At 41.2% G+C, this 27,997-nt stretch overlaps 1 protein-coding gene across 1 annotated transcript; it reads left to right on the forward strand.

Annotated features, from left to right (window-relative positions):
- The first annotated feature begins 124 nt into the window (after positions 1-124).
- Positions 125-27,951, forward strand: LOC124555604 (RNA pseudouridylate synthase domain-containing protein 1-like). Its single transcript, XM_047129573.1, has 5 exons — positions 125-215; positions 328-848; positions 11,734-11,880; positions 12,267-12,452; positions 26,454-27,951. Coding segments are annotated over exons 1-4 (696 nt in total). The 5' UTR covers positions 125-188; the 3' UTR covers positions 12,268-12,452; positions 26,454-27,951.
- Positions 27,952-27,997: the final 46 nt, after the last annotated feature.

Here is a 27,997-nt window from a genome sequence, read left to right on the forward strand (position 1 = left end):
TAGGACTTAAGTGATATCGACGAGGATTAATAATGAAGATTAAAAAGTTTTTTCTGAATATAGTATTAAAGATGTGGCACAGTTTTCTCGCATTTTGGAATTGGTTCCGCGATACGAAGGAAAGTTCAGTCCAAATTCTGCATTTAAGTAAAAATTTTATTATTGCAAATAAATCTTATGACGTTGTTATGAACAGTGATGATCCATCTGTTAAGGTCAGTATGTTACACTATAACTGTGAATATACTTATGTCTCAGCAATATATTGTTGTTTATACTGATTTGTTGTGGTAATGGTCTTCCTTCACTTCTCAACCGTCCATCCAGGTTTCTTTACAACTGCAGCTACGAAAGTTGCATCCAGAATTAATAAACCAGAAGCTTGCACATGACTTTCACTTCGTGCATCGTTTGGACTTTGCAACAAGTGGTGCTGTTTGTATTGCTTTACACAAACGTGCAGCGAAAGCAGCTGCAACAGCTTTTGAATCAAGAAAAACGAAAAAGTATTACGTGGCCATTGTTCGAGGACATGTTGCTAAAGAGCTTATGGACATTACAGATCCAATTGGTGAAGACAAAAGGGAACGACATGGTAACCATCGCATGTGTCTGGCTTCTGATCCTAACAGCTGTTACGCAAAATTTGCACATACACGATTGCTAGTTCTTCAGCGTGGGCTTTATGGAACATATCCAGCCACAAAAGTATTGTTAAGGCCAGTCACTGGAAGAAGGCATCAGCTGCGCGTTCATTGCATGAGCATAGGTCACACCATTGTTGGAGATTACACGTATAGTAATAAAAACGATAGTTTACCAACTCGAATGTATTTACATTCTTATAGGTGAGTATGGGCTGCCATAGAATATTCCAACAACATTTTGCTGTGATAAATTTTTTTATTATTATTTGTTAAGAGAAGTATGTTGAATAATAAATTTATATTTTTTTTTTGGGGTGGGGGTGGGGGGGGGGGGGGAGAGAGAAAATATGTGTAAGTCAGGGATTTGCTAAAGAAATTGCGTATATTTACGGTATCTTGCTGTAAATGTGTGATGTTTCAATTCCAGACTGGTTTGTCATGCTGTAATTGCACTTTGTGACCAAAAACTTCCAGGCATTTGGGGTTTGGCTTTGCATATGAGGGTATAAAACACACACAGATATATATATATATATATATATATATATATATATATATATATATATATATATGTTGTTTGTGAGCACATGGTGGGACTTACAAATGGAGATGTGCTGGCTGTCTGGTTTATGGTATTGTGTTAAGAGTCTAATTCAGTGCAGGAAGTTGACAGTTTGAAAAGGCTTTGTCTGTTTGAGTCCAATATTACCTTTGGTAGATGGGAAAATGGATGTAGGTATTCTTAAGTGTGTTAGACAGTTACATGCTTACTATATGGTGGCAATGGTTAGGAAATGTAAATTTTTCTTATTAGTGTGATTATATTCTTGTCCAGAAAGCAGAGATTGTTGTATTATAATTTTGAAGAAAATTAGAATTATTTGCTGGAACTAATGGTACTTGTTCAGACATATAAGCTGAACATCTTACACACATGGCTTTTGGATTTTTTTAATTTTTATATTTATTTTACTTTAAGTTCAGAGCTCCAGTATACGTCTCCCAAAGTGCTTTGATGAAACTTTCAAAAATACTCGAGAAAATAGGCTTTGAAGTTTTCTGACCATTTTTTAATATGCTAAACTAAGAGGGTGGTCTGTCAACAAGCAGTGTGGCTATTTGATAGTGTTTACATGATGTGTGGGTGTCATGGGTTTGAATCGTAGCAGAATCAATTTTTTAAACAAAGTTACACATTCTGTGATCTTTTACATGAAGCATAAAATTCAAAAAGATAGAAAAAATATAATTTGTGATTTTTAAACTATACAATCTTTTATAAAAGATTGGTAATTAAGCATTTTTGTTTCCAGTAAAAACTGGATTTTTCTGTGCAGTATATAATTAGAAATAATAAGACATGCATTTTTCATAAAACCATAATTAGATGTGTTAATTAGCATATATTTGATGAAGTTTATATTAAAATGACAGGTATTCAAAGTGAATGGAAAAAAAACAGACTGAAAGAAGACTCGATTTAGCAATTACAAGTCTTGTGTGCTTTATGTCTTCTACACGTCACAGAAATGCTAGTAGAACATGAACCTTTGTTTAAAAATTTGATTCCATGTGGAATTGAAGCCAGGCCACCCACACACTGCTTGTTGAATAATATGTAACATATTTTAGCATATTAAACATGACTGGAAAACTTCAAAATCAATTTTCTCAAGAATTTTTGATAGTTGCATTGAACAGACTGGGGGGAGGGGTATATTTGGGTTCTGAACTTCACATATTATAAATATAAAAAATTACAAAAATCTGATTGCCATATGGTCCCCTTATTGATTGTGAATGAAAGTAACAATTATAGGTCTGATCTCTCTGCATGAAAATCTTGTAACAAATATTTACTACACTTCAGCCAGTGAAAGGTAAAGTTTTCATCAACCCGAAGGTTTGATTGAACACCATGGCGCTGTATTAGGCATGAACCTATTGGAGATGGTATGCTGCTGCATTCCTCCAACCTTTTAACTGCCATATCTAGCCAGTTGCAAGAGACCTATAGTGTAACATAGACTCCGAAACTATGTTGCTACTCAGTATTTTTAACTGTAGCAAACTTTGCCAAAGGTGAAAATAAATTACATATAAAAACCCTAGGACTAACTGCTTCCAAATGTATGGCAGCAAGTTCTTTGTACCTGAGCATGGTACCGAGCGAGGTGGCGCAGTGGTTAGCACACTGGACTCGCATTCAGGAGGACGACGGTTCAATCCCGTCTCCGGCCGTCATGATTTAGGTTTTCCGTGATTTCCCTAAATTGCTTCAGGCAAATGCCGGGATGGTTCGTTTGAAAGGGCACGGCCGATTTCCTTCCCCATCATTCCCTCGCCCAAGCTTGCGCTCCGTCTCTAATGACCTCGTTGTCGACGGGACATTAAACACTAATCTCCTCCTCCTCCTCCTCCTCCTGAGCATGGTGCAAGGCTACAACAAAATTTAAATGCTGTAGCATTAGCAGTTAGGTGTGCCTCTGTATATTATTATTATTAGCATCATCATCACTTATTTATTTACCTCGAGACGCTGTAGGATCACGCAAAGCATTCTGCTTCATTTTAGCATTCTTTCTGACCTTCCACGATTTTCTCATTTTTTTTCTTCAGCGAGTCTCTTCCCATCCTCAGTCACTGGTTTCTTTGAGACTTCACTCTCTGACCTAACATTCCACTTTCTGTCTTGAATTTCTATTGGATCTCTTTTTTTGTGCTTTTTCTAGGCCAGGTTTGACTTGTGTGATCCATCATGTTGTTGAGTTGACCACTTGTATATGTGTCAGAATCCTGTTGGTGAATGTGGTTGGTGGCAGCTTGCTGATGTGCCCTTAGCGATTTGAGCATTCTTTTTCTGACTGCTGCTAGGTTTGACATCTTCTCTGTGGTTGTCATAGAGTGTAATGTGTATCCTTCTTCTATCAGCTTTGGGGCAAGAATTTTTCTCCTTGTTTTGCGTTCTCCCTACAGTATGCTTTCCATTTTACGTTTCATATGGAATATTAGTGTCTTACTTGCCTATAGTATTTCAGGCTTGATTACTGTGTTGTATCTCATCCTTGTTTGAATGGACGTGAGTTTATTATTATACATGTCTTGCATTTTGCCGTAAGCTCTATTCATTTTTTGTGGTAGAGTCTTCCATGAGATGTTTTCTGCTCTTGTAGGTTGAAATATTTCACATAGATATTCATAATGTGTAACTCTTTTTGTCTTGCTGTATTTTGTGTAATTTTTGGGCGTTTAATTTTGAGAAGAAGAATTCAGACTTCTGGAAAGATATTGGCAGGCTTACTTTTCTGCACATTCTTTTAGTATTTCTATTTGTCTGGTTGCTGTTGATTCATTATCAGAATGTGTGGACAGGTCAACAGCAAAAGCTGTGTTTGAGATTTCTATCTTGTCCCAGGTTGTGTTGGTTTCCAGTGTCCTTGGATTTTCAGTTCTTTTTCACATTCCCTCATTACTTTGTCAAGGATCAGGTTGAACAATGGTATTTATTTATTTCCCCCCTCTCTCCTGTTGCATTTGCAAATGGTATGCAGGAACAATTAACTAATGGGAAGCTTGTTTTCAATCTCAAATTTCTCTCGTTTTACTATTGTGGTCTTTCACAAGCCACATGTGGGGAGGGAAGTAACATGTTACTTGACTCTTGTTGGAAAAGACACTGTTGCTTCGATCCTGAGTAGTTCTTTCTGCAGTTTTCTGTTGTGGCATCTTTCATACATACAATAATAGCAGTACCAAACAACCACATTGAGCCTCCAGTGTTATACTCCTAGTCATTTTTATGTATTAAAAAGAGTAAAAGTCCTATAACACCCTCTTGGAGTACACATGGGGGGAAAAAAATAAAAAAAATTATTTTTTACACCAGATGATTTCTCCACATTAACAGTAGCATGCAGAGTTATATGTACTAAGAGACTGTCAAATCAATCCCAGAGTTAGTTGCATAATATGTAACATCGAATTTCGTTCACTGTGTGATCATTCAGAACTTTTATTATTATTTCGTTTGGCATCAAGGATACATTACTTGAATTGAACAGCAATGATGTTACTGGTAACACAATATGCATATACTACAAATAGAATAGATTACATTCATTTATGGTAATAAAAGTCTTAGATTAGATTGATAAATCAGTAATATACATATGGATAAAATCACTAGGATGAGTTACATGTAAAAGAGAAAATGTAGTTTTTATAAACAGTAATATTGACAAACAGAGCTTCAAGTTGTAATAAAAACTATAGGTTAATATCTAAAGTATCCAGCCAGAAGATTGCTTGTTCAGAGACCTCATGTATGCTGGTCAGAGTTCCAGCATATTTCCGTAGGGGACACTCTGTGACTATGTGGTGTATTGTTTGTCGTTGGTGTCCGCAGTCACACTTGGCACTTTCAGCAATTCCCCACTTATGCTTCAAGTCCTGGCAATTTCCGTGCTTGGTGCGTATGCGATTTAGGGTGATCCACGACCTCCTAGGTAAGTGGAATCCAGGAGGGACTCGTGTATGATCAGCAATGAGACCTGCAGAATCGGGATTGGCTGCAAACCATTCTTCCCGCCATGCTGTTTCTGGTTGGAATCCTTCAGAAGTAAGCCTTTTTCCAAGTCTCCAGGAGGGTTTCCTGGACTTAAGACGTTGCCTTTGAGTGGCATCACAGTCCTGGTGTAGCGGTAACTCGGGATTCTTGGAGCATTTCTCCCATTCCCTTTTCAACGCTGCTTGACATCGTAACTTCGGTGGTGCAATATTAGACAGAACAGGTAGCCATTCTGTGAGTGTGGATTTTATTGTCCTGGATACGCTTCTCATGGCTACATTCAGCTGTGTGTCTACCATGGCTGTAAGAGCGCTGTTCAGCCATACTGGGCTGCAATATTCCCCAACAGAGTATACAAGTGAGAGGGCAGTTGTTTTGAGTGCTGATGCCTTAGGTCCCCAGCTTGTTCCGGAGAGTTTGTGTAGTATATTGTTTCTGGTTCTCATTTTTAAAGCTGTTTCAGTTAGGTGTTTTCTATATGTTAGCGAACGATCCAAGGTCACGCCGAGATATTTTGGGAATGGGTCATATGACAGCAACTGATTTCTAAAGGAAATTTGCGGTTTATAGCGAGCATGCCTATTACTCAGATGGAAGGTGGAGGATTCAAAATTCATCTAGAATTCGCAGATCCTGAGTGAGAGTCATTTCTGAAGTTGTAAAATCTTTAGCCTGCGTCACCAAGTCTATGTCATCAGCATAGATAAATGTTCTTGCTTTCGTTTCTGGCAAGTCAGCGACATATAAATTGAAAAGTAGGGGGGGCCAATACTGATCCTTGTGGTAGTCTGTCATTTAAATTGTATACCTTGCTTACTTGACCTTTTAGGTGAACTTGGAATTTCCTGTTCGACAGCATGTTATTGAGTAGTTGTGCAATTCCTTTACATGGAATTATTCTTAAGAACTTAAGAAGCATGCCTTTCCGCCACACTGTATCATATGCTGATGTTAGGTCAATAAACACGGCCATTGTTTTCTTCAGGTCTTCGAAGCCCTTATCTACGTATGTTGCCAACGCTAGCACTTGATCACTACAACTGCGGTCTCGTCTGAAGCCAGCCTGTTCTACAGGAATGTGTTTCAGGATAGTTGGTGCAATTCTATTATAGAGTACTCTCTCCAGCAGTTTATAGCAGACACTTAGAAGTGCAATGGGTCTATAGTCTTCAGGATTGTTACCAGATTTTGACAGTTTCAGGATGGCAATTATTTTAGTTTTCTTAAAAGATTTGGCAGTCTTCCTGTTGCGAGAATTTCATTAAACAGTGCAGTTAGCCACTGCACTGCACCTTGGCCAGCGTGTTTAAGGAACTCCGGGTATATACCATCACAACCAGCCGCTTTACCAGATTTCAGAGTATCTAGGGCTGAAACAACTTCGGCTGCAGAGATTTTCTGTGCAAATTCGGAAGGCTGTGCTTGAGACATTTTAGACTTTAGCTCATGTTTTATTTCTTTGGCTTTCTGTTTGTTGTTGTTGCTTGGTGTTCTTGTTATATTAACAATCCTGGCTGCTATTTTGTTTGGATTTATTTTGTCCGATAAGATATTAACTTTTGTGGCACTGCCAAGCTTTCTTACTCGAGTGTTGGAAAGACATGTTTTCAGTTAGTTCCATCCATTTCTTTTGCCTAGCTGAATCTAGGGCCGAAATCAATTCATCTGCTACCTTGGTGTCTCGAGTCGTTTTAAATTCGTCATACAATTCTTGACATCTAGGGCTCCATCCAGGAATGTAGTTCTCTCTGTAGCCTCTTGGAATATGTTTTCTGGCAATGGAATGAATTAGTCTAACAAAGTGGTCGTAGTGCCTAACTTTAGGTGGAATAAACTGAATAATATGATCAACCTCTTCAGAGAATTTTTCCCATTTGGCTTTTTGGAAGTTCCATCGTGGCTTTGGTATAGACTTCACAACTGGGATTTCGAGTCCAATTTTCACCAGTACAGGTCGGTGTTGGCTTCTAGGGAAATCACTGAGCACCTTCCTGCTGCTCTGCAAGGGTAATCCTTTGTTTTTAGTGGTAATGAAACAGAGATCGGGAGTGTAGTCCTGAGCCCATCTAGCTGAGCGGAATGTCCCTTTGTCCTTCCCGTCAAATAGTAAGAAAAGGCGTTCCATTTCAGCCCATTCTGATACTTTCTCACCATCTTCATTCGTGGTGCTGTAGCCCCATTGTGTGTTATGGCCGTTGAAGTCTCCAATTACTATTCCTGGATGTGGAATATTTTGAGCAGCTTCATTTACCCATGGTTGTGCTGGAGGCTTATAGATGTTCACAATCTCTGTGTTGGCGACTTTCAGCCTGATGGTATGGATGTTATTCTCCGTTTTTCTTTGGACATCTATTACCTCTTCAACATCATTCTTGATATATGTTGCAGATCCGTAACTTGCATGGTATGTCGCAGCAGCTAACGAGTAGCCGGGGAGCTTACACCTGGAATGAAGTTGGGTTTCGTCTGAGCAGTGGGTTTCCTGTAGTGGAACAACGTCCACCTTGTTTTCAATCAACATTTGAGTGAGATACTCACTTTTTGCTCTGCTTGTTCCCTCTATGTTTAGCTGTAAGAGCCGGAGGGTATTCCCTAAGTCCTTTGTCAGGTAGTTCTTGGCAGAACTATTTTGCTTCATTGCTATGTATCCTCTAACAGCTGGGATATCCTAAGGTAATTTGTAACCACCAGAGGTCCAGCAGCCTATATCTGTAGATTATTTAGATTCAGAACTGAATCTACATCTTCATCTATACTCTGCAAACCACTGTGAAGTGCATGACAGAGGATACACCCTATTGTATCAGTTATTAGGGTTTCTTCCCATTCCATTCACGTGCGGAGCATGGGAAGAATGATTGTTTGAATGCCTCTGTGCATGCAGTAATTACACTAATCTCATCCTCACGATCCCTGTGTGATATGTAGCAGGGTGTTAGTATATTCCTAGAGTCATCATTTAACACCAGTTCTAGAAACTCTGTAAAGAGGATATCTCGGGATAGTTAACGTCTATCTTCAAGAGTCTTCCAGTTCAATTCGTTTGGTATCTCAGTGACACTCTTCTTTGGATCAGACCAACCTGGGACCATTCATGCTGCCCTTCTCTGTATATGTTGAGTATCCTCTGTTAGCCCCATCTGGTATGGGTCCCACATACTTGAGCAATGTTCTAGAAATGGTCATGAAACTTCCCCATTGGTCTACCAATAAACCGAAGTCTACCATCTGCTTTACGCACAACTGAACCTATGCGATCATTTCATTTCATATCCCTACAAAGTGTTACACCAAGGTATTTGTATGAGTTGGCCGATTCCACAGTTACTCATTGATATTATAGTAATAGGACATTTTTTTTTAGATTTTACATTTTGAACATTTAGAGCAAGTTACCAATCTCTGCACCACCTTGAAGTCTTATCAGGATCTGACTAAATATTTATGCAGCTTCTCTGAGATAGTACTTCATTATAGATAACTGCATCATCTGCAAAAAGTCTGAGGTTGCTATAAATATTGTCTGCAAGGTCATTAACTTACAACGTGAATAGCAAGGGTTCCAACACACTGGCGTGGGGCACACTAGTAGTTACTTCTACATGTGATGATGACCCTCCATATGAAATATCATTCTGTGTCCTCCCTACCAAAAAGTCCTCAATCCAGTCACAAATTTCATATGATACCCTCCTATGATTATATTTTTGACAATAAACGTATGTGCAGTACTAAGTCAAATGCTCTTTGGAAATCGAGAAGCATTGAATCTACCTGGTTGCCTTGACCCAAAGCTTCCATTATGTCATATGAGAAGAGTATGAGTTGGATTTCACATGATCAATGTTTGCAGAATCCACGCTGGTTATCACTGAAGAGGCCATTCTGTTCAAGATACCTCATTATGTTTGAGCTCAGAATATCTTCTAAGATTCTACAACAAACTGATGTCAAGGGTCTTTAATGGTAGTTTTGTGACTCAATTATTCTACCCTTCTTTTAGACTGGTGTGGCCTGTGCATTTTACCAAAACCAGACACGGTTCTTTGTTAGAGGGATCTTTGATAGACTATAGCTAGAAGAAGAGCTAACTCAGCCAAAAATGCAGTATAGAATCTGACAGGGATTTCATTGGGGGCTATAGTTTTGTTCAATTTTATTGAGCTCAGCTGTTTCTCCACACTGCTGACACAAGTATCTATTTCACTCATCTTTTCAGTGGTATAAGGATCAAATTGGTGCAATGCTCCCAAGTTTTCCCTTGTAAAGGAACATTTGAAAACAGAGTTGTGCATTTCTGATTTTGCTTTGCTATCCTCAATTTCTGTTCCTGCCTCATTCACTAGGGAGTGGAGATTATTTTCGGTGCCACTGACATCATTTATATATGACCAGAATTTCTTTGGGTTTTGTGAAATGTCATTTGACAATATTCTTCTGCGGTAGTCATTGAAGGCATCACACATTGCTCCCTTGACAGCCAAACATGTTTCATTCAACATCTCTATACCTGTAGCCCTATGCTTTATTTTACGCCTATTAGAGGAGTTTGTGGCACAACTTGACTAGAAGAAGGGATCGGTTGGTAGGGCATATTCTGAGGCATCAAGGGATCACCAATTTAGTATTGGAGGGCAGCGTGGAGGGTAAAAATCGTAGAGGGAGACCAAGAGAGGAATACTCTAAACAGATTCAGAAGGATGTAGGTTGCAGTAGGTACTGGGAGATGAAGAACCTTGCACAGGATAGAGTAGCATGGAGAGCTGCATCAAACCAGTCTCTGGACTGAAGACCACAACAGCAACAACAACAACAACAACAACAACAACATGCAGTAATCTCTGTTTCTTTAGAAGTTTCCTTACAGTGACTGTATACCATGGAGGTTCCCTTCCATTATGAACAGTTCTACTGGGTACATATCTATCCAGTACATGGTCAACTATTCTTTTAAACTTGAGCTGTAGTTCCTCTACATGCTCCTGCCCTGTGCTGAAAGTTCAAAGTTCCCCAAAGAGGTATGAGACAACTGATATTTTATTTAGGATACTGAATGTATATATCTTCCTGCTTATTTTAGCTGTCCTTTGTACTTTGATAATCATTGTTGCCACGATTACGTCATGATCACTGATACTACTTTTGATGTGGATATCCTCAAAAAGGTTAGGTCTGTTTGTCGCCATTAGAGCCAAAATATTTTCATTATGAATGGGGTTTCTAACTATCTGATCTAGGTAGTTGTCGGAGAAGGCATTTAGTAATGTTTCACATGCTGTCTTATCATGCCCACCATTAACAAAAGGCTATTTTCCCTATTAATTATTGGATGATTAAAGTCTCCAGTGATTGCAGTATGATTGGGGAACTTACATACAAATGAACTGAGCTTTTCTTTGAAGTTTTCGGTTACATTAGGAGATGAGTCTGGTGGGTGATAGAAGGATCCAATTACCGTTTCATGCCCACCCTGTTTTATGCAGCTCCAATTTATATCTCAGTGGATTTGAGTTTCCTGTCTACTGTAACAAATCACCACTTCCATGTCCTATTTGTCTATCCTTTCAATATACACTAAAATTTTCTCCAAAAATCTCACTGCTGTCAATTTCAGGTTTCAACCAGCTTTCTGTATCTAGTATTATGTGAGCTTCACTGACTTTCAGGAGTGCTTCAAACTCTGGCATTTTATGTGAATGGTTGAAAAACTGATACTTCTGGGTTTCCTACAGCTATCGTTATCTGGGATGGATGGAGAGTCACTTAATGTAAAAAAAAAAAAAAAAAAAAAAAAAAAAAAAAAAAAAAAAAAAAAAAAAAAAAAAAACCCTTGTGCGCATCCCACACGCAGTCAGCTACCTGAGTAGCAGCTTCTTATGGGTGGTGCACACCTGACCCCTTTAGGGGCACCCTACAGTTCACAACACTATTTCACAAGTACAGGAAGTGCAAAAGTGCAGCCTAGCTGTCAAAGAGCCTCCGATGTCTCTAGTTCAGTTCTTCCACTTGACTCAGAGCCAAAGGCCCCCGATTGGTTTTGGAGACAATGCTGAAAATTGTGAGCTTTGTTGAAACTTCATGCACAAGGCTGATCTTCTCATTATTCTCTGCCACTTGTTGGAATGACCTAAGTATGACCTAAGAGCCCAGATGGCAGGCATGGAATGTTTTTTAGAAGTTTAGAGACTTGACTTTGACCTGGGCACAGCTACCTATTGCATTCTGGATCTCGTGGATAGACAGTGTGAGCTGTGTTTCATAAGATTACTGATTACAGAATCCATATTGAACATGGAGTGAACAATAATGGGTGCCCGGACATTTTTGGTCACACAGCGTGTGTAGTGCTTGTTGGCTTTACCGTATTTGTCTGAGAATAATGTTTCACATTTTAGCACTTGAAAGTATGTTATGAAGTTTAAAATATTTCAGCTGTTAGCACCATGAGATATAAATTTATTAAATGAGTAAACTCTGTGCATGCCTACGATACAAACATTTTTTTTTAAATATTTATAGGCTGGTTATACCAAATGACATTGAATCTATAGATATTCAGACTGCAGATCCATTCGAAAATGAAAATAATCCACACACATGGATGGTGGTAGAAGCTTTAAATGACTTAGATGAAAATGTATTCAAGAAATTGGACACCCAAGACTGGTGAGCAACAATTCCATAAGTTATTGGTTAGTTACAGTGGCTAACGTGTCCATAGTATGCAGCTTGCTCTCTGTGGCTTCATTATCTTCTATTGTTATAGTTTCTGAGGAGATTATTTGAATAATATGTGCCGTACATCTATTCCTGAGCGTGTAGCATTATGATGACGATACTTACACATCTGGGACCGTAAATTCTGATGTGCCACACCTTTTGCTATTTGGCCTCTGTGAAGTAACATTTTGGCCAGAGGGCTATAGTTAATTAAATTGTGTGAATAAGAATGTGGTATTTGGGAATGTCCATATGTAAGAATCAATCAGAATAAGTTTCCATAATTTTCTTGTCTTTTGTTAATGCATAATTTGACTTATTCCTCATTTCAGAAGGTCTAATTTCTTGATGGGATCTATGGACATGCGTGAATGAATGAAAAAGATAAATTTACTTTCCATAGAGGTGATTGAAGTGACACACTGGGTCAGACAGTGGGTTTAATTCCCTGTAAAAGTTAATGAAGTGTTGTCCATTAACGTATGTCTCCCTGCTGCAAGGAATTGTTCCAGGAAGAAGTAAGTATGTTGTTAGGTGTTCTTATAAAATTTGAGATATTACAAGTGTGACAAACTATCAACCCATCTTGCTGTTTACAATTTTTCTGATGTTATTGAAAAAGGTGTATATAACTGGATTCTAATACACCTTGGAAATGTAAAAAAAATAATCAATGGCCAATATTATGGTTCTCATAAAGCGATTCTGACACATCAAACACTCTTCACATTGACCGATGATATGTTGCAATGTCTAGACTGTTCTGTTTGCATTATTTGTCCATAGACCATTCAGTAGAACAGTATCAGACATGTCAGATACATTACAGAAACAATATATACATATACAAAATATTACCAAACCACGATTGATTAGGTGAGCATAGGTCAGGAAATTGGACATAGAATCATACCAGCATTCACCTTAAGAGCTAATAAACATACAAACACCTGCCAATGCTGTGGCAAACATAAATCTTTTCGCAACAGATTCTCTCCTCTGAGGTGTATTGTGTTGCAAACAAAACTCAGAAAAGTGAGCACCAACAGCAGAAACATTCTTGTGCAAAGAAACAAACAGCGTAGATCAGGCTGTTCAAACAAGTGCCCCGTGGATGGGAGGGCTCATTGCCTCAGCTCAGAGCTGCGGCAGTGCCGGGAGCTCCACGTTACGCTTGCTAGTACTCTGTCCCCCGGTGGCCATGGTGCCTCCTCTCGAGATTGTCCCATGTTTCTTGATGAGTGGGCTGTCCAGGAGATCCGGGCAAAGGAAAAAGTACCATACCCAGTCGCTCGCAAGTTATTGGCTAGTTGCAAACCCTGTGTTCTCTCATCTGGCACCTATAGTTTTGTTTTTGTTACCCTCTCGCTCCGTGAAGAATATGGCCATGCAACCTCAAATTCAGTGCTGAGGTTGTGAAATTGCCCAGTGTCAAGGTAGCATCGCTATCCCCCTGTACAGCTGTGCAATGAGCCACCAAACTCTTGCTTCAAGGGGCGAAGCCACCAGCTACACAACCGGTAGGCCGGAAAGGACAAAAGGAGTACTCCCATGAAGACTTCCTATGTCCCTCCAGCTAGACAACACCTGAGTCTTCCTCTGATAACTGGAAAGGCTCGAAGAAGTCCACCAAAGACAAATGGTCTTCTCCTTTGCAGACACAAAGGTCCTCTTCGACAGTGTTCCCACATGATACCTTAGTCCGACCGACTTCTGTGTCGGCGGTGCGCACCGCCAACAGTTTTTCTGTGTGGAGGAGGAGGATATTGGTGTTTAACGTCCCGTCGACAACGAGGTCATTAGAGACGGAGCACAAGCTCGGATTAGGGAAGGATAGGGAAGGAAGTCGGCCGTGCCCTTTGAAAGGAACCATCCCGGCATTTGCCTGGAGTGATCTAGGGAAATCACGGAAAACCTAAATCAGGATGGCCGGACGCGGGATTGAACCGTCTTCCTCCCGAATGCGGTTTTTCTGTGTAATGGAATGTTCGCGGTCTTCAATCCAATAAAGAGGATTTACGGCTGCTTTTGGCATCACACTGTCCCCTTATACTCTGCCTTCAGGAAACTAAATTGTGTCCTCATGACCTCTTTAAGCTTTCACATTTCCTCCCAGTTTGTTTTGACCTTCCCCTTGACGACCTCAAGGGGAAGGTCAAAACAAACTGGGAGGAAATATGAAAGCTCAAAGAGGTCGTGAGGACACAATTTTGTTTCCTGAAGGCAGAGCATTCCGTCACATGGGGGCATCATGCTGCTCATATGGTTTGATGATCATAGTCAGCCCATCTCCCTGACTACCCATCTTCAACCTTTTGCTGTTCGCCTTTTCCTTCCACACCTAACATTTTCCCTTTGTACGAGGGTCACTCCAAAAGAAATGCACACTATTTTTGTAAAAATACAGTTTTCATTCTGCACGTGTGAAAGTTTTACAGTGTGTAGATACATTCTTCCCGCTTGTTTTCAACCTTAGTTCAACCTGTTCCCATGAGTGGTGTCGTCACAGCATGTCTTCAAGATGGCTGCTACACTTGACATTCGTCAGAAGCAACATGCTCTCATAGAACTCCTGTGCTGTGAAAACGAGACAGTGGGAAACATCCACAAGAGGTTGAAAAAGGTGTATGGAGATGCTGCTGTCGATCACAGTACAGTTAATCGGTGGGCAAGCAGGTTACGTGATGAAAGCGGGTACGGCAATATTGAGGATTGTCCTCGCAGCAGCAGGCCTCGTACTGCACATGCTCCAGACAACGTGCAGAGTGTTAACGAATTGGTGACTGCTGACAGACGCATCACAGTGAACGAATTGTCACGCTACATTGGGATAGGGGAAGGAAGTGTTTGCAGAATAGTGAAAGTGTTGGCATTAAAAAAGGTTTGTGCCAGGTGGATTCCCAGGATGTTGACAGTGGCTCACCAAGAAACAAGAAAAACGATATGCAGTGAACTTTTGGAACTGTACGAGAATGGTGGAGATGAATTTCTTGGAAGAATTGTGACAGGTGATGAAACATGGCTCCATCATTTTTCACCAGTGACGAAGAGGCAATCAATGGAGTGGCGTCATGCAAATTCACCCAAGAAAAAAAAAATCAGAACCACACCTTCTGCTGTAAAAGTTATGGCTACTGTGTTTTTTGATTCCGAAGGACTCTTGCTTGTGGTCATCATGCCAAGTGGAACCACCATAAATTCTGATGCATATGTGATGACACTGAAGAAACTTCAAGCTCGACTGAATCGTGTTCGACCACATCAGCAAAAGCAGGATGTTTTGCTGTTGCACAACAATGCACGACCACATGTCAGTCGAAAACCATGGAAGAGATCACAAAACTAGGATGGACAACACTGAAACACCTGCCTTACAGTCCTGACCTGGCTCCATGTGACTATCGTCTATTTGGGAAACTGAAAGACTCTCTTTGTGGAACAAGGTTTGAAGATGACGACTCCCTTGTACACGTTGCAAAACAGTGGCTCCAACAGGTTGGTTCAGAATTTTACCGTGCAGGTATACAGACGCTGGTTCCAAGATGGCGTAAGGCAGTTGAGAGGGATGGACATTATGTGGAGAAATGAAAATATTGTTCCTAAAGGATGTATCTACACACTGTAAAACTTTCAAACATGTAGAATAAAAGATGGATTAATAAAGAAGTTAGTGTGCATTTCTTTTGGAGTACCCTCGTACCCTTTATATCCCTCCATCATTCAGTGTCACCAGGGCAGACTTCCTTCAGCTTATTGGGCAGCTACCTCACACATTTCTGCTACTCGGTGACTTCAGTGTGTATCATTCCCTTTGGGGTACCCTCTTGGCCGATCTTCTTAATCAACTCAACCTCTTCTGTCTTAAAACTGGAGCACCCACATTCCTTTCTGACTCCTCGCACACCTATCCCCATTTGGACCTATCCTTCCACATTGTCCAGCTTGCCCGTCATCTTGAATGGTTCATTCTTTCTGACACCTACTCAAGTGACCATTTCCCATGTGCTATCCATTTGCTGATTCCTACCACACCTGCGTGCACACCCAAATGGTAGCTTACTAAGGCTGACTGGTGGCATTAATCCTCCCTGGCAACCTTCAGAGAACAAGATTTCCCCAGTTGTGATGACCAGGTGGAATATCTCACAAACATTATGATTACTGCTGCAGAAAATTCCATTCCTCGCACTTCCTCTTTACCACGCTGTGTTCCAGTCCTTGGTGGACTGAGGCATGTCACAATGCAATTTGCATTCCACATTTCAACCATTGTCCTATGATGTCAAACTGCATTCATTATAAACAGATGTATGCACAGTGTCGTTGCGTTCTTTGCAACAGCAAAAAAGCTAGCTAGCTTTCATTCATTAGCTTTTTTAACAGGTCCACCACTTCCTCTGTCATGTGGGCCAACCTGCGCCGGCTCTCTGATCCATTTGCCAATTTCTGGCCTGACAGTAGTGGATGATGTCATCGTGGACCATATTGCTATCTGCAACACCTTGGGCTGCCATTTTGCAGAAATTTCGAGCTCTTCCCACTATCAGCCTGCCTGCCACCAGAGCACTTGCCTGCAAAAGGCAAAGGTCCCGAGTTCGAGTCTCGGTCCGGCATACAGTTTTAATCTGCCAGGAAGTTTCATCTTCAGTGATGTCTTGATCGTCTTCACTCGTGGAGCATCGACAGTTGCTTTTGTTTTTCCACTGACAAAACTGTCTGTATGAATATCTGGTGGTGCAGTTGGTTTCTCCCACCATCTTTACATCTTGGGCCTGTTGCTCTTCCATTCGTTGAAACTACGAAATTCCTGGGGCTCATGCTCGATAGGAAACTCTCTTGGTCCTCCCATGTGTCTTACCTGGTAGCCCACTGTACACGGTCCCTCAGTGTCCTACGTGTCCTCAGTGGTACATCCTGGAGTGTCAGTCGAGGCACCCTCCTCCGTTTGTACCGGTCCCTTGTCCGTTCGAAACTTGACTACGGGTGCTTTGTTTATGAATCTGCACCTCCGTCCCTCTTACGCCGTCTCAATGCTGTCCACCATTGTGGCAGTCGTTTGACCACCGGTATGCTGAAGCTGTTGAACTGCCACTGTCCTACCGATGTGGCTTTTTCCTCAACAGGTGTGCATACCGTTTGTCTGCCATGCATGGCCACCCATCCTATGCCTCTTTGTTCGGTGATTCCTTTGATTGCCAGTATGGGGTGCATTCCTCTTCTCTGTTACCTCCTGGAGTCCGCCTTCACCACTTGGTCCGGTGGCTTAATTTTGACTACCTGCAACTTTACCGGTGGGTGTGATCCCTTCACCACTTTGACTTTGTGAAGCAGCCTGTGTTAACCTTGGCCCTCATTCGCTTCCTAAGGACGCTACTCTATTCTCGCTCTATCGCCTTCAGTTTCACAACCTTCGCATGGAACTTAGTGATAGTCCTTCTGTATACACTGATGGCTCTTGGACTGACCATGGTGTCGGGTGTGCCTTCGTCATTGGTGCCCATGTCTTTCAATATCGGCTTCCGGCACACTGCTCAGTATTTACAGCCGAACTCTTCACCCTGTATCAGGCTATGCAGTACATTCGGTGACAGAGGCTTTGCAATTGTGTCCTCTGCTCAAACTCACTCAGTGCCCTTCAAAGTCTACTTGTGCTGTACACCACCCATCCCTTACTGCAACAGGTCCAGGAATACTGTCACTTGATCACTCTTGGTTGAGCCACTGTGATGTTTATGTGGGTTCCTGGTCATGTTGGTCTGCCAGGAAACGAGACTGCTGACACTGCTGCCAAGGCTGTAGTCCTCATATTTCAGCCCACTAGTTCCTATATTCCCTCCAGTGATCTGTGTATTGCCATCTGTCAGAAGGTGGTGTCCTTTTGGCATCGCCATTGGTCCTCCCTTCATGGGGATAAACTCTGGCTTATTAAGCCTCTCCCAGCAGCTTGGATGCCCTCCCCTCGGCCCTCCCGCCAGGAGGAGGTCATTTTAACTAGGTTGTGTATTGGACACTGCCTTTTTAGCCATCGTAATTTGATAAGTGGCGCTCCCCCACCACTTTGTACACATTGTGCCCAAGTTTTAACTGTCCACCACCTCCTGATGGAATGCCCATTTTTTAACCGTTTACGTTCCCACGTGGGTTTGCCATCTGAGTTATTGGCTGTTTTAGCAAATGACGTGCGGGCTGTCAACTGCGTTTTACTTTTTATTTGTCAGAGCAATATGGCAAACGCCATTTAATTTTTAGTTGTGGACCTCTGTTTCTGCATTGTCTCTTTTGTAGCCCTTTCTCCACATCCCAGTTTTTAGCTGTCTTCTCTTATGTCACTTGGAATTGACATATAGTCTTTTTTAACTCCTCTGTGTCTTCGTGTTGTATAGTTTTGACTTGGGGGTGTAAGACCCCAGTTATTTCTGCGCCGTAAAACAAAACAAAATGAGTAACTCTGTCCCTTCAAGTAAACAGATTCATGACTGTCCTTTTTAGTTCTTGGGGATGTGTAATGATCTACTCGCTGAAGCCCACTGCCTGCTTCATTAGAGGAAATGTATCTTTAGTGTCGGAGGTGGATGCCCACAGTGCGTGGTGTCTTGCAAAATGCTTGTTTCTGCAAAGAAATAAAATTTACAGTGCCATTACAATTGAACAGAAGGGCCTGCTCACAAGGAAATGGTTTCCAATTTGAAGAGCAGTATACAGGAAGATGTAAGTTAAAAAAAAATTGTGATTGAGGATTTTTTTAGAACTCTAAAAAAACTTCGTATACTACTGTAATGTGTTTATTAATTTCATCTGAATGCTGATGAAGAAAACCTAAATGAAGCTGTAATTTGTGCAATTTATAAAGTAGTCCTCCTCATAGCACTGACTGGCAAAACATTCTGTTTGGGACCTCCCATTAAATCATTTCTGGTAGCAATAGAAGAATGAGTAGTCCCAAGGGGATTAGCAACTTTTGATGGTTTTTTTCTCTCAAAGCAAATGGCATCCCATTGAATCCTCGACATGGGAGGTGATCTGGAGCCACAACTCAGCAATAAAGCTCAAGGTCCCACAGCATTTTCTCTCACCATCAGTGAGAGCACAGATGTATGTGAATGTGCTCTACTTGCTATTGTTATATATGTTGTAGACATGCAAATTATTGAGAAGTGGTACCACTGGATTACATGACAAGAGGGCTCAACATTTTTGAAGTCATTTGAGAGTCAGTTGATAGCAAGAACATTCTGTGAGAAATCTTCATTCTGTGGCCACAAACAGTGTACCACAAATGGTTGGGTATCAGCAGGGTTAAAAAGTAAACTTAAGAGGGACTTTGAAAAGGAAACGTGGGTGTAATGGACATTGTAATGAATTGTGTATGCAAGGTTGGTGTTATCCATCATCAGTTCAAAGGGTTTCATTGAGATATTGACCTTTTTTATTTATTTAGGAAATTGCAATGTTTTTAGATGGGAAAGTGAAACAAATTCCTTGCCACAGGAACCAAAATGGATGTTGCCCATGCTTTTCTGGCTGATATGATGATTTATCTAAATATACTGAATGTGTCACTATAGGAGAAAGATTTGTTGATAGTACATGGGGCATGACAAACTAGGGATGCTCATCAAGTTGAAATAATTGCTTAACACTAATAATGTGACAAAATTGCTCTGATCATAGTACACATTCAGAGATAAGCTCTATTTGAAGTGTTGATGGAGAACAGAAATCTGATGTTTTCACTTGTGTTGATTCTCTAAAGTTAACTTCTGACATATCGTTTGTAAACTGTGGACATATAGTTAATCAGCTAATAGATAGTTTTGAGTCACAGTTCCAAAAACTAAATTTTCTGGAGATGCAGTTACAATTGTTTAGTGTTCCTTTTTCAGTCGTACTTGATGATGTGTCAGCTGCAATGCAATTAGAAGTAATTGACTTACAAAATTCAATTTTATTGGAGGACAGGTACTTCTGCACTATGCCAACGGCCGTGCGCAGTGGTAACACTGGTTCCTGTCAGATCACCGAAGTTAAGTACTGTTGGGCTGGGCTAGCACTTGGATGGGTGACCATCCAGTCTACCCAGTGCTTTTGGCAAGCAGGGTGCACTCAGCCCTTGTGAGGCAAACTGAGGAGCTACTTGACTGAGAAGTAGCAGCTCCAGTCCCGTAAACCGACATACGGCCGGGAGAGCGGTGTGCTGACCACATGCCCCTCCATGTCCGCATCCAGTGATGCCTGTGGGCTGAGGATGACATGGCGACCAGTCGGTATCGTTGGGCCTTCATGATCTGTTTGGACGAAGTTTAGGTTTTTAGGTACCTCTGCACTATGGTGACAAGTCATGGGGTAGCGATATGCGGGTATACAGATGGCAGTAATATCACGTACAGAATGTATAAAAGGGCAGTGCATTGGTGGAGCTGTCTGTCATTTGTATTCTGGAGATTCATGTGAAAAGGTTTCTGTTGTGATAATGGGTACATGACTGGAATTAACAGATTTTGAACATGAAATGGTAGCTAGAGCTACACACATGGGGCATTCTGTTACAGAAATCTTTAGGGAATTCAGTTCTCAGAGATCCTCTGTGTTCTGACCAGGGGCAATGCAGTGGCCCACTGCCTTCGCTTAAGAACTGAGAGCAGTGGCATTTGGGTAGATGTCAGTGCTAACAGACAAGCAACATTCCATGAAATAACCACTGAAGTCAATGTGGGATGTATGACGAACATATCTATTAGGACAGTGGGGCAAAAATTGGCTTAAACACACTATGGCAGCAGACGACTGATGTGAGTGCCTTTGTTAACTGCACAACATTGCCTGCAGTGCCTCTCCTGAGCTCAAGACTGTATCAGATGAGTCCTGATTTCAGTTGGTAAGAGCTGAGGGTAGGGTTCGAGTGTGGCACAGACCCCATGAAATGATTCACAGAGGAATACACACCAAACTGAATCTTTGGAGAGTTTTATAACATGGTTTTTCCAGTTTTTCTTGCTCAGCATATATTCCTAAAAGTTTTGTTCATCATACTCTTTCCAATTCATTTCCAACCAGTGCCATAAGGAGATCGTGGGTTTGATACATTTTTTCCATATTGAATGTAATTTGTGTTCTTCACACTGTCAGCCTATTGGCATTGAATCATGACTGCAGTGACTTGAGGACTTGATCAGTTGTTACAGACAGAGATGCCTCAAAATTGCTCACTATTATCCAAGTGTCATCTGCAAAAAAAAATGATTTTAGCTGCAGGTTCTGAGGTCTGTATGTCTTTTATACCAATAAGGAATAGAAAGGGGCTTAACATACTTCCCTGTGGTACACTTATTTTGACTTTCTTTGCATCAGATACTAATTTGATTTTATAATCAAAATGAACTGATGTGAGTTCCACAATCTGTGATCTATTTTGCAAATGGAAACCACTTGTTTACTATAATCTTTTATTCCTGTTGCTTCCACATTGTCTAAAAGAAATTCCTGGCTCAGTATTGAAAGCCTTACAAAGATCTGAAATAACTCCTACAATACTATTGTTGTTGTTTTGATTTATAATTATTCCATTTGTGTAATCTGTTATTGCTGTTTTTGTACTTCCACTTCTTCGAAATCCATACTGATTACTATTTAGTAGCTTGTAGCCGTTGAAGTACTTGGTGATTTGTTGCTTCATCTGTCTGCCAAATACTGAAACTGCTGAAAGCAGTGATATGGGTCAGTAATTTTCAACTTTATACCTATTACCACTCTTGAATAAAGGCATTATTGCCTAAATTTGAATCTGTGTGGGAACAGTCCAGCAGTGAAAGCGTCTCGAGGGCTCACCATTCTTTTGTGAGTGTGTTTGTGGCAAGCAGGGACCCCAGGCTGTTGCAACACCTACTTCCTGTTCTGTGTTGCAATCTCTCATCTCTATCATTCCATTCCTTACTCTCCTTTTTATTGTGGCAGCCTTTATGTTGACCACCTATTCTCTACATTCTGCTTTCCTTTCTTCTTGGAATATTCATTCATTTACCTAACTTCACCTTTTGCCTGAAGTAATTCCTGGTTCCCTTCTGGGTTTCATCTTCATTTTGCAAATTTTTCTTGTTGTGTGGACTAACTGAGAAGAACATCTCAAATAGCACCTTTTGCATGCAGTGTTGAATGTCATCTGCCCACAGTATCTGCATAGACTGCTATATGCGCCTCAAAGCCAACATGGTGGCCGATCTGATAGGGTCATTATGTACCTTTCTGGTTGAGCGCTCTGACAACATGGGGATCACACTACTGATGCCTGAGCTGCTAGCTTCTCACACGTGCCAAGGAGTAGATATCCATCTTCTTGGGACATCAGGACTCCCAGCAATGCCTATCTTGCCAGATGGCCTTTGCTGTATCTGTTTGGGGCCCATGGGGATAGCCCTTGATTGGGGGAGGTGGCATCAGGGTGGACATTTTGCACATTAGACATATCACATTACATGAAAACCATGGCCATTCTGATCCAACCATCTCATCAGACAGGTATAGACATTTCAGTGTGGATACTTAATAACCCTGCTGCTTTCTATACCCTGGAAAGAGAGACAAGCCAGACGTCTGGGAGTGAAAAAAATTATCCAATACTTTGTATGTACTCAAACTGATGGGGTACTTTTACTGCAACAATGTATTGAACATAAATTTGGAGAAGTTTCAATATTTGGGAAAAATGTGCAGTGGATTGCTATTGATTAAAGCCTCCTCTGCTGCACAATCTACAGCTTTTCAGGTATGTGATAGTCTTCGTGATATATCAGTGATCATTGCCCCACACAAGATGAATATGGTCCAAGGAGTCATATTCCTCAGATTCCTTTGAAGGCAATGTATTTCCACAAAAAGTTAGTCATAGTGTACAGGTGTGATGTCAAACCTTACGTCCCATCACTCATGAGGTGCCTCTGACACATATGCTTTGGTCGTATGTCATACCACTGCATGGCAGACCAAAATGCAGCAACTGTGGATAATGACTCCATGTAGGTAAATCTTATGAACAACCACCATCATGTGTCAATTGCATGGAACACCATCCTCCACTTTCACCAGTTTGCCAAGTTTCCAAGACAGAAAAGACTGTCGTATACTGGGGGAAAAAAAAGAAAAGAACTGGACACCTACATCTTACTGATATGATGACCAATCATGCGAAAGTGACAGCCATCTCCATCACTACCTCAATTTTTTCCAGACCAGTTATCCCATCACCCACCTCTCATCAGGAATCACTTCTAGAACCTGCCCAGAGAAGGAGCTTCTTCATCCAGCATCTACCATTGAGAAAGCTCCCTCTCAGAAACCCTCTCTCCTCAGACTCACAGATCAGAGGCACAACAGCTCCCTAGGATTGAAGCAAAAGCAGCCACCAAAGACAGTGAAGGAGGAAGAGGGGAAAAATGAGACTAAAAACTTGACCATTCAGTGGAACTGTTGCTCTGCAAGAAACATGCTTCACTGGTGACTCTTCCTCAACACACAGTGGTTATTGTGCATTTTGTCAGACCCGTGCTGGCCCTGAGAGTGCATCTCGATGGGGGTGTATTCATTGGTTCACACAGATGTCAGTGAGTGGATTCCCCTTCATACCATGTTGGAAGCAATAGTGGTGCTGGTGCAAATGACCTCCACAATCGCCATTTGCAAAGTTTATTTACCTGGAGGCAGACCACTTAACTCCCCCCCCCCCCCCCCCATTCTCTTCTGCTACACGACTTCATTGCACACCAGCCCATGTGGGGAAGTACCGTTTCATTTTCTTGTAATTGGCCAACTTCTTACTGATCAATAACCTTGTCTCATCAGTGATAGTACTTGTACCCACTTCAGTGCTGCCAATGGCACCTTTTCAGCTATCAACCAAATAATCTCTTCCCCCAGCTGCATCGCTTCATTACATTGATCACTGCATGTCAATCTTTGTTATAGTGACCAGTTTCCGGTGATAGTGTCGCTTCCTAGTCAGTGCCAGGTTGACCGACTACCACATTGGATGGTTTGAAGAGCCAATTGGCAGTTGTATGTATCTGCTGTTACCGTCGCCCCCTATCTGTTGGATTGCATTGACAAGGTTGTGCAAGACACCTCTAATGCGATCATCCATGCTGCGGAAACTGCTTGTCCCCTCTCTACAGTTCCCCTCCATCGTCGGCCGATGCCTTGGTGGACCAGAGAGACATTGCAGTAGATATTCAGGATTGCTAAGAGCCCTGCATCAGGCCAACCTTACCACTTTTAAACGACTTCGTGCTAAGGCTCACTTTCTAATTAAATGTGGTAAAAAGGAATGCTAAGACCACTATATCTCTCCCTGGGAATATATGCCTCTTCATCCCAGGTGTGACCAAACTGTGTAGTCTTCTGGACCACCAAAGACCCACAGTTATACCAAGTCTCTTCCTTTAGGATGGGCTCTGTACTGGTATGTCGGAGCAACATGCTGAACACCTTATCGGTACGTCGTGGGGAGTGGATCAGATGACCTTCCCTCTGTTTGCGCCAAGCTCTTGACTGTTCGAAACTAGTCTATGGCTGTTTCATTTATCCATCTGCACGTCTGTCCATATTGCACTGTCGTAGTACATCCCACCATTGTGGAACACGTTTACACTAGCCCGGTTGAGAGCTTTTATGCAGGCAAACACTCACTGTTCATTGACAGCTACTTTCTGATTAGCCTCACCAACATACTCTGCAAACTGCTTGAAATGATGGCAACCCACTGATTATGCTGGGTTTTCGAATCAAAGAGCCTTTTGTTCCCACTTTCAGAGTGGTTTACAGCAGAGATGCTCGACAGCTGACCATCTGGTTAGGTTGGAAACAGCAATCTGGGAGGCTATTTCTAACTGCAAACACCTTATTGCAATCTTTTTTGACCTACATGTGGCATATGATACCATCTGGTGCCATCAGATTTTACTTACACTCCATAACTGAGGCTTTTGAGTGTCCCTACCAATTTTTATTTGTCTATTTTTATCATACCAGTTGTTTCAGGTCAGAATTGGTACTTCTCTTGGCTCTCCGTGGGTCTGAAATAATGACCTCCCCCAGGGTTCTATCACACTCTTATTGATCGCCATAGATGGGCTAGTGACCTCTGTCGGCCTACTGGTCACCCTCATGCTATATGTCAGCAACTTGGACCATTGTTGCTAAGTCTATGGCTCGGTAGTGCCTTGAGTTCTGAAATTGTTAGACCCAGTCCATCATCATGGAGTTTGAGTGGCCACTGGTGCTTTTTGGACTAGTCACATAGACAGTCTCCTTGCTGAAATGGGGATCTTTGCTCTTCAGTTCTGATTATACCAACTCTTGCTTACCTGTGCAATTGCCATTCGACAATTTCCTGATCATCCAGCATATCCTTATCTTTTTGCATACAGGGGGCATCAACTGCCTGCACCCACCCTCTAGTAGGATTAGCAGTTGGAATGTGCCACGCAGCCCTCCCTCTGCCAGGACCTCGATCTATCCTCCTCAGAATATACTGCCCCCTTCCCCATACTCCCCCTCTTTGCCCCCCCCCCCCCCCAATTTTTGCACACTTTCTCTATGTTGGTACCCAGGTCACACATTGAGACCAAGCTGTGTCAAGTTACTAAAGTCTCAGTCGCTTCAATGACCTTATGGTGTCTGTCCCTTTCATTTCTTCAGGAGTACCAGGGTGCTACCATATTTTACACTGACAGCTATAAAACCATGGATAGGATAGCTTATGCTTTCACATCTCCTCCCTGGAGCGGGTAGTGTTTTTAAGGCATAGCTGATGTCCATTAGCAGATACCTCAGTTTTATTGAAGACCTGTCCATTAACAGAGACCTGTGACCTCATTTTAATATGTTGTGACTCATTGAGCAGTCTCTAAGCCAGGTCATGCCAATTTGGCCACTTAGTGCTTGTGCAAGTAGCACAGGTGCTTTTCCTCCTCCCTTCCCTCTTTCCTCCCACGTAGTGGGTGTAGCAGCATGTGTGTGACAGAGACAGTCCTCGCTTTAGTGTCGTCTTCAGTGTGCTGAAGTGTTCGTTCGGAATCTTATCAAATGGGACACTGTGAATCAGTCTTGTGAGTATTTAGCATGAGCAGAAAAGGTTTGGATTTAGGTGTGCCTTTTTTTAATGCTCAGTGGGGAGATTTGTATTTGTTTCTAAAGTCTGATGAGAAAGCACTGTGCTTAATTTGCCACCGTACTGTAAATATCCGAGCATTGAAAATGTACTGTCACTACGAAAATAAACATTATTCAACACACGAGGGGATTATTGAACTGAACAGAACTGATTAAAGTCAGAATTGCCACAATCTGAAGAGGTAAGCCTCTTTTATATTGTTCATTTTAAAAGAAAAAAAAAATATTCCTTTTTGTAACTGTACTCATATCTACAGAAACTTGCACTATTTCCCTTTAGATATTGTGCTAAGCTAAATTATGAGACTGTTTAGTGTGGTAATATTTTAAAGTTAATTATTGCTGTTGTTATCCTGCAGATATGTGAGCTGAATTGCACGCCGGAAAGTGCAGTTTGAGCAAGCTACATTATTGCACTGAAAACTGCAAAAACTGGAAGACCTTTTATGAATGGCTAATTTGTAAAAGAGTGTTTTGTAGAGTGTTTGGAGGTAATGTAGAGTGTTTGGAGGTAATACACCCATCTGTAGTGGCCCAGTTTGAGGTGGTAAGCTTGTCTGAACATACAATTTCTCGAAGAGTGCAAGAAATTGGTGCAGAATTAAAGGAGCAGTTTTGCAGTAAATGTTGTATGTTTGTAGAGTACTTGATTGCCTTTGATGAGAGCACTGACAATCACAGCATAGCTCAACTTACAATTTTTGTAAGGGGTTTCAAAAAAGATGTTATTGTTACTGAGGAACTGTTGCATGTTATTTCTTTGAAAAATACCACAGTCAGGGAAGATATTTTCCTGGCTGTAGAGGTGGTTTTGAACAATATACAGTTGTTACTAGAGTGCCTATACAGCATTGCAACTGATGGGGCCCCTGCAATGTTGTTGGAAGGGGTAGATTTTGTAGGACATATGAAAAAAAAGTACACGAATCTGAGCTTCCCCCAGTTTTGACAGTACACTGTCTTTTACATCAAGGACAGCTAAGTGCAAAATTTTTCCACAAGTTAGGTCCATCGTAGATAATGTTGGAAAAATTGTGAGGTTTTGTAGACAGCAAAGCTTGAATCATCGGGAATTTAAAGGATTCTTGGAGGATATTTAATCAGTTCACAAAGATATGCCTTTTTAATTGCGCTGCACGATGGTTAAGTTGCTCAAAAGTACTCTGTCTTTTTTTCATTTGAGACAAGAAATAGCTCTGTTCGCTAATAGGAAAGGTTTTCTACAGTCAGACTTGGATGATGATCAACATATCGCTAACCTCGCTGTCATGAAAGACAACATGGGGTTGCAAGCTAAAAATAAATTAATCAGTGCTATGTGTGACTATACTGAAAGTTTCATATTGCATCATGTGCTTTTTAAAAGCCAGCTTCAAGGAGGAAATTTGTACAATTTTCCCCTCCCTGAAATTCTTGAATTTAGGTACTTATGAAGACATAAACTGAGTAAAATCTGCACCCAAAGTGTTTATGATGCCATTTTCAGTGTGTGCCCACAGGATGCCCCATCAAGCGTCCAAGTTGAGCTGATAAAACTAAAGTCCAATTCAGTTTTGACAGACTGCTATTATCATTACAATGGTGATTTGATTTTATTGTATAAAGGCACTGATCAACAAGAATTCCTGAGGATTCACGCCCTTGCCCTGAAATATATAGCTATGCTTGGGACAACATTAGTTTGTGAACAAATGTTTTCAATTAAGAGTATTAACAAAACAAAACAAGGTCAAGTTCATCTGATGCTTTGTTGGAAGCTATGCTTCAAATTTGCAACTGCCAAAATGATTGTTCCAAATATCGGAAAATTAGTTGCTTCAAAATAGTGCCAAAGATAAACAAAGAATGTTGTAAATTAGTGTAAAATAAGGAGTGCAATAAAACTATTCTTTTTGTCTGTACA

The sequence above is a fragment of the Schistocerca americana genome, chromosome X (assembly GCF_021461395.2).
Source record: "Schistocerca americana isolate TAMUIC-IGC-003095 chromosome X, iqSchAmer2.1, whole genome shotgun sequence".
NCBI classification, from domain to species: domain Eukaryota; kingdom Metazoa; phylum Arthropoda; class Insecta; order Orthoptera; family Acrididae; genus Schistocerca; species Schistocerca americana.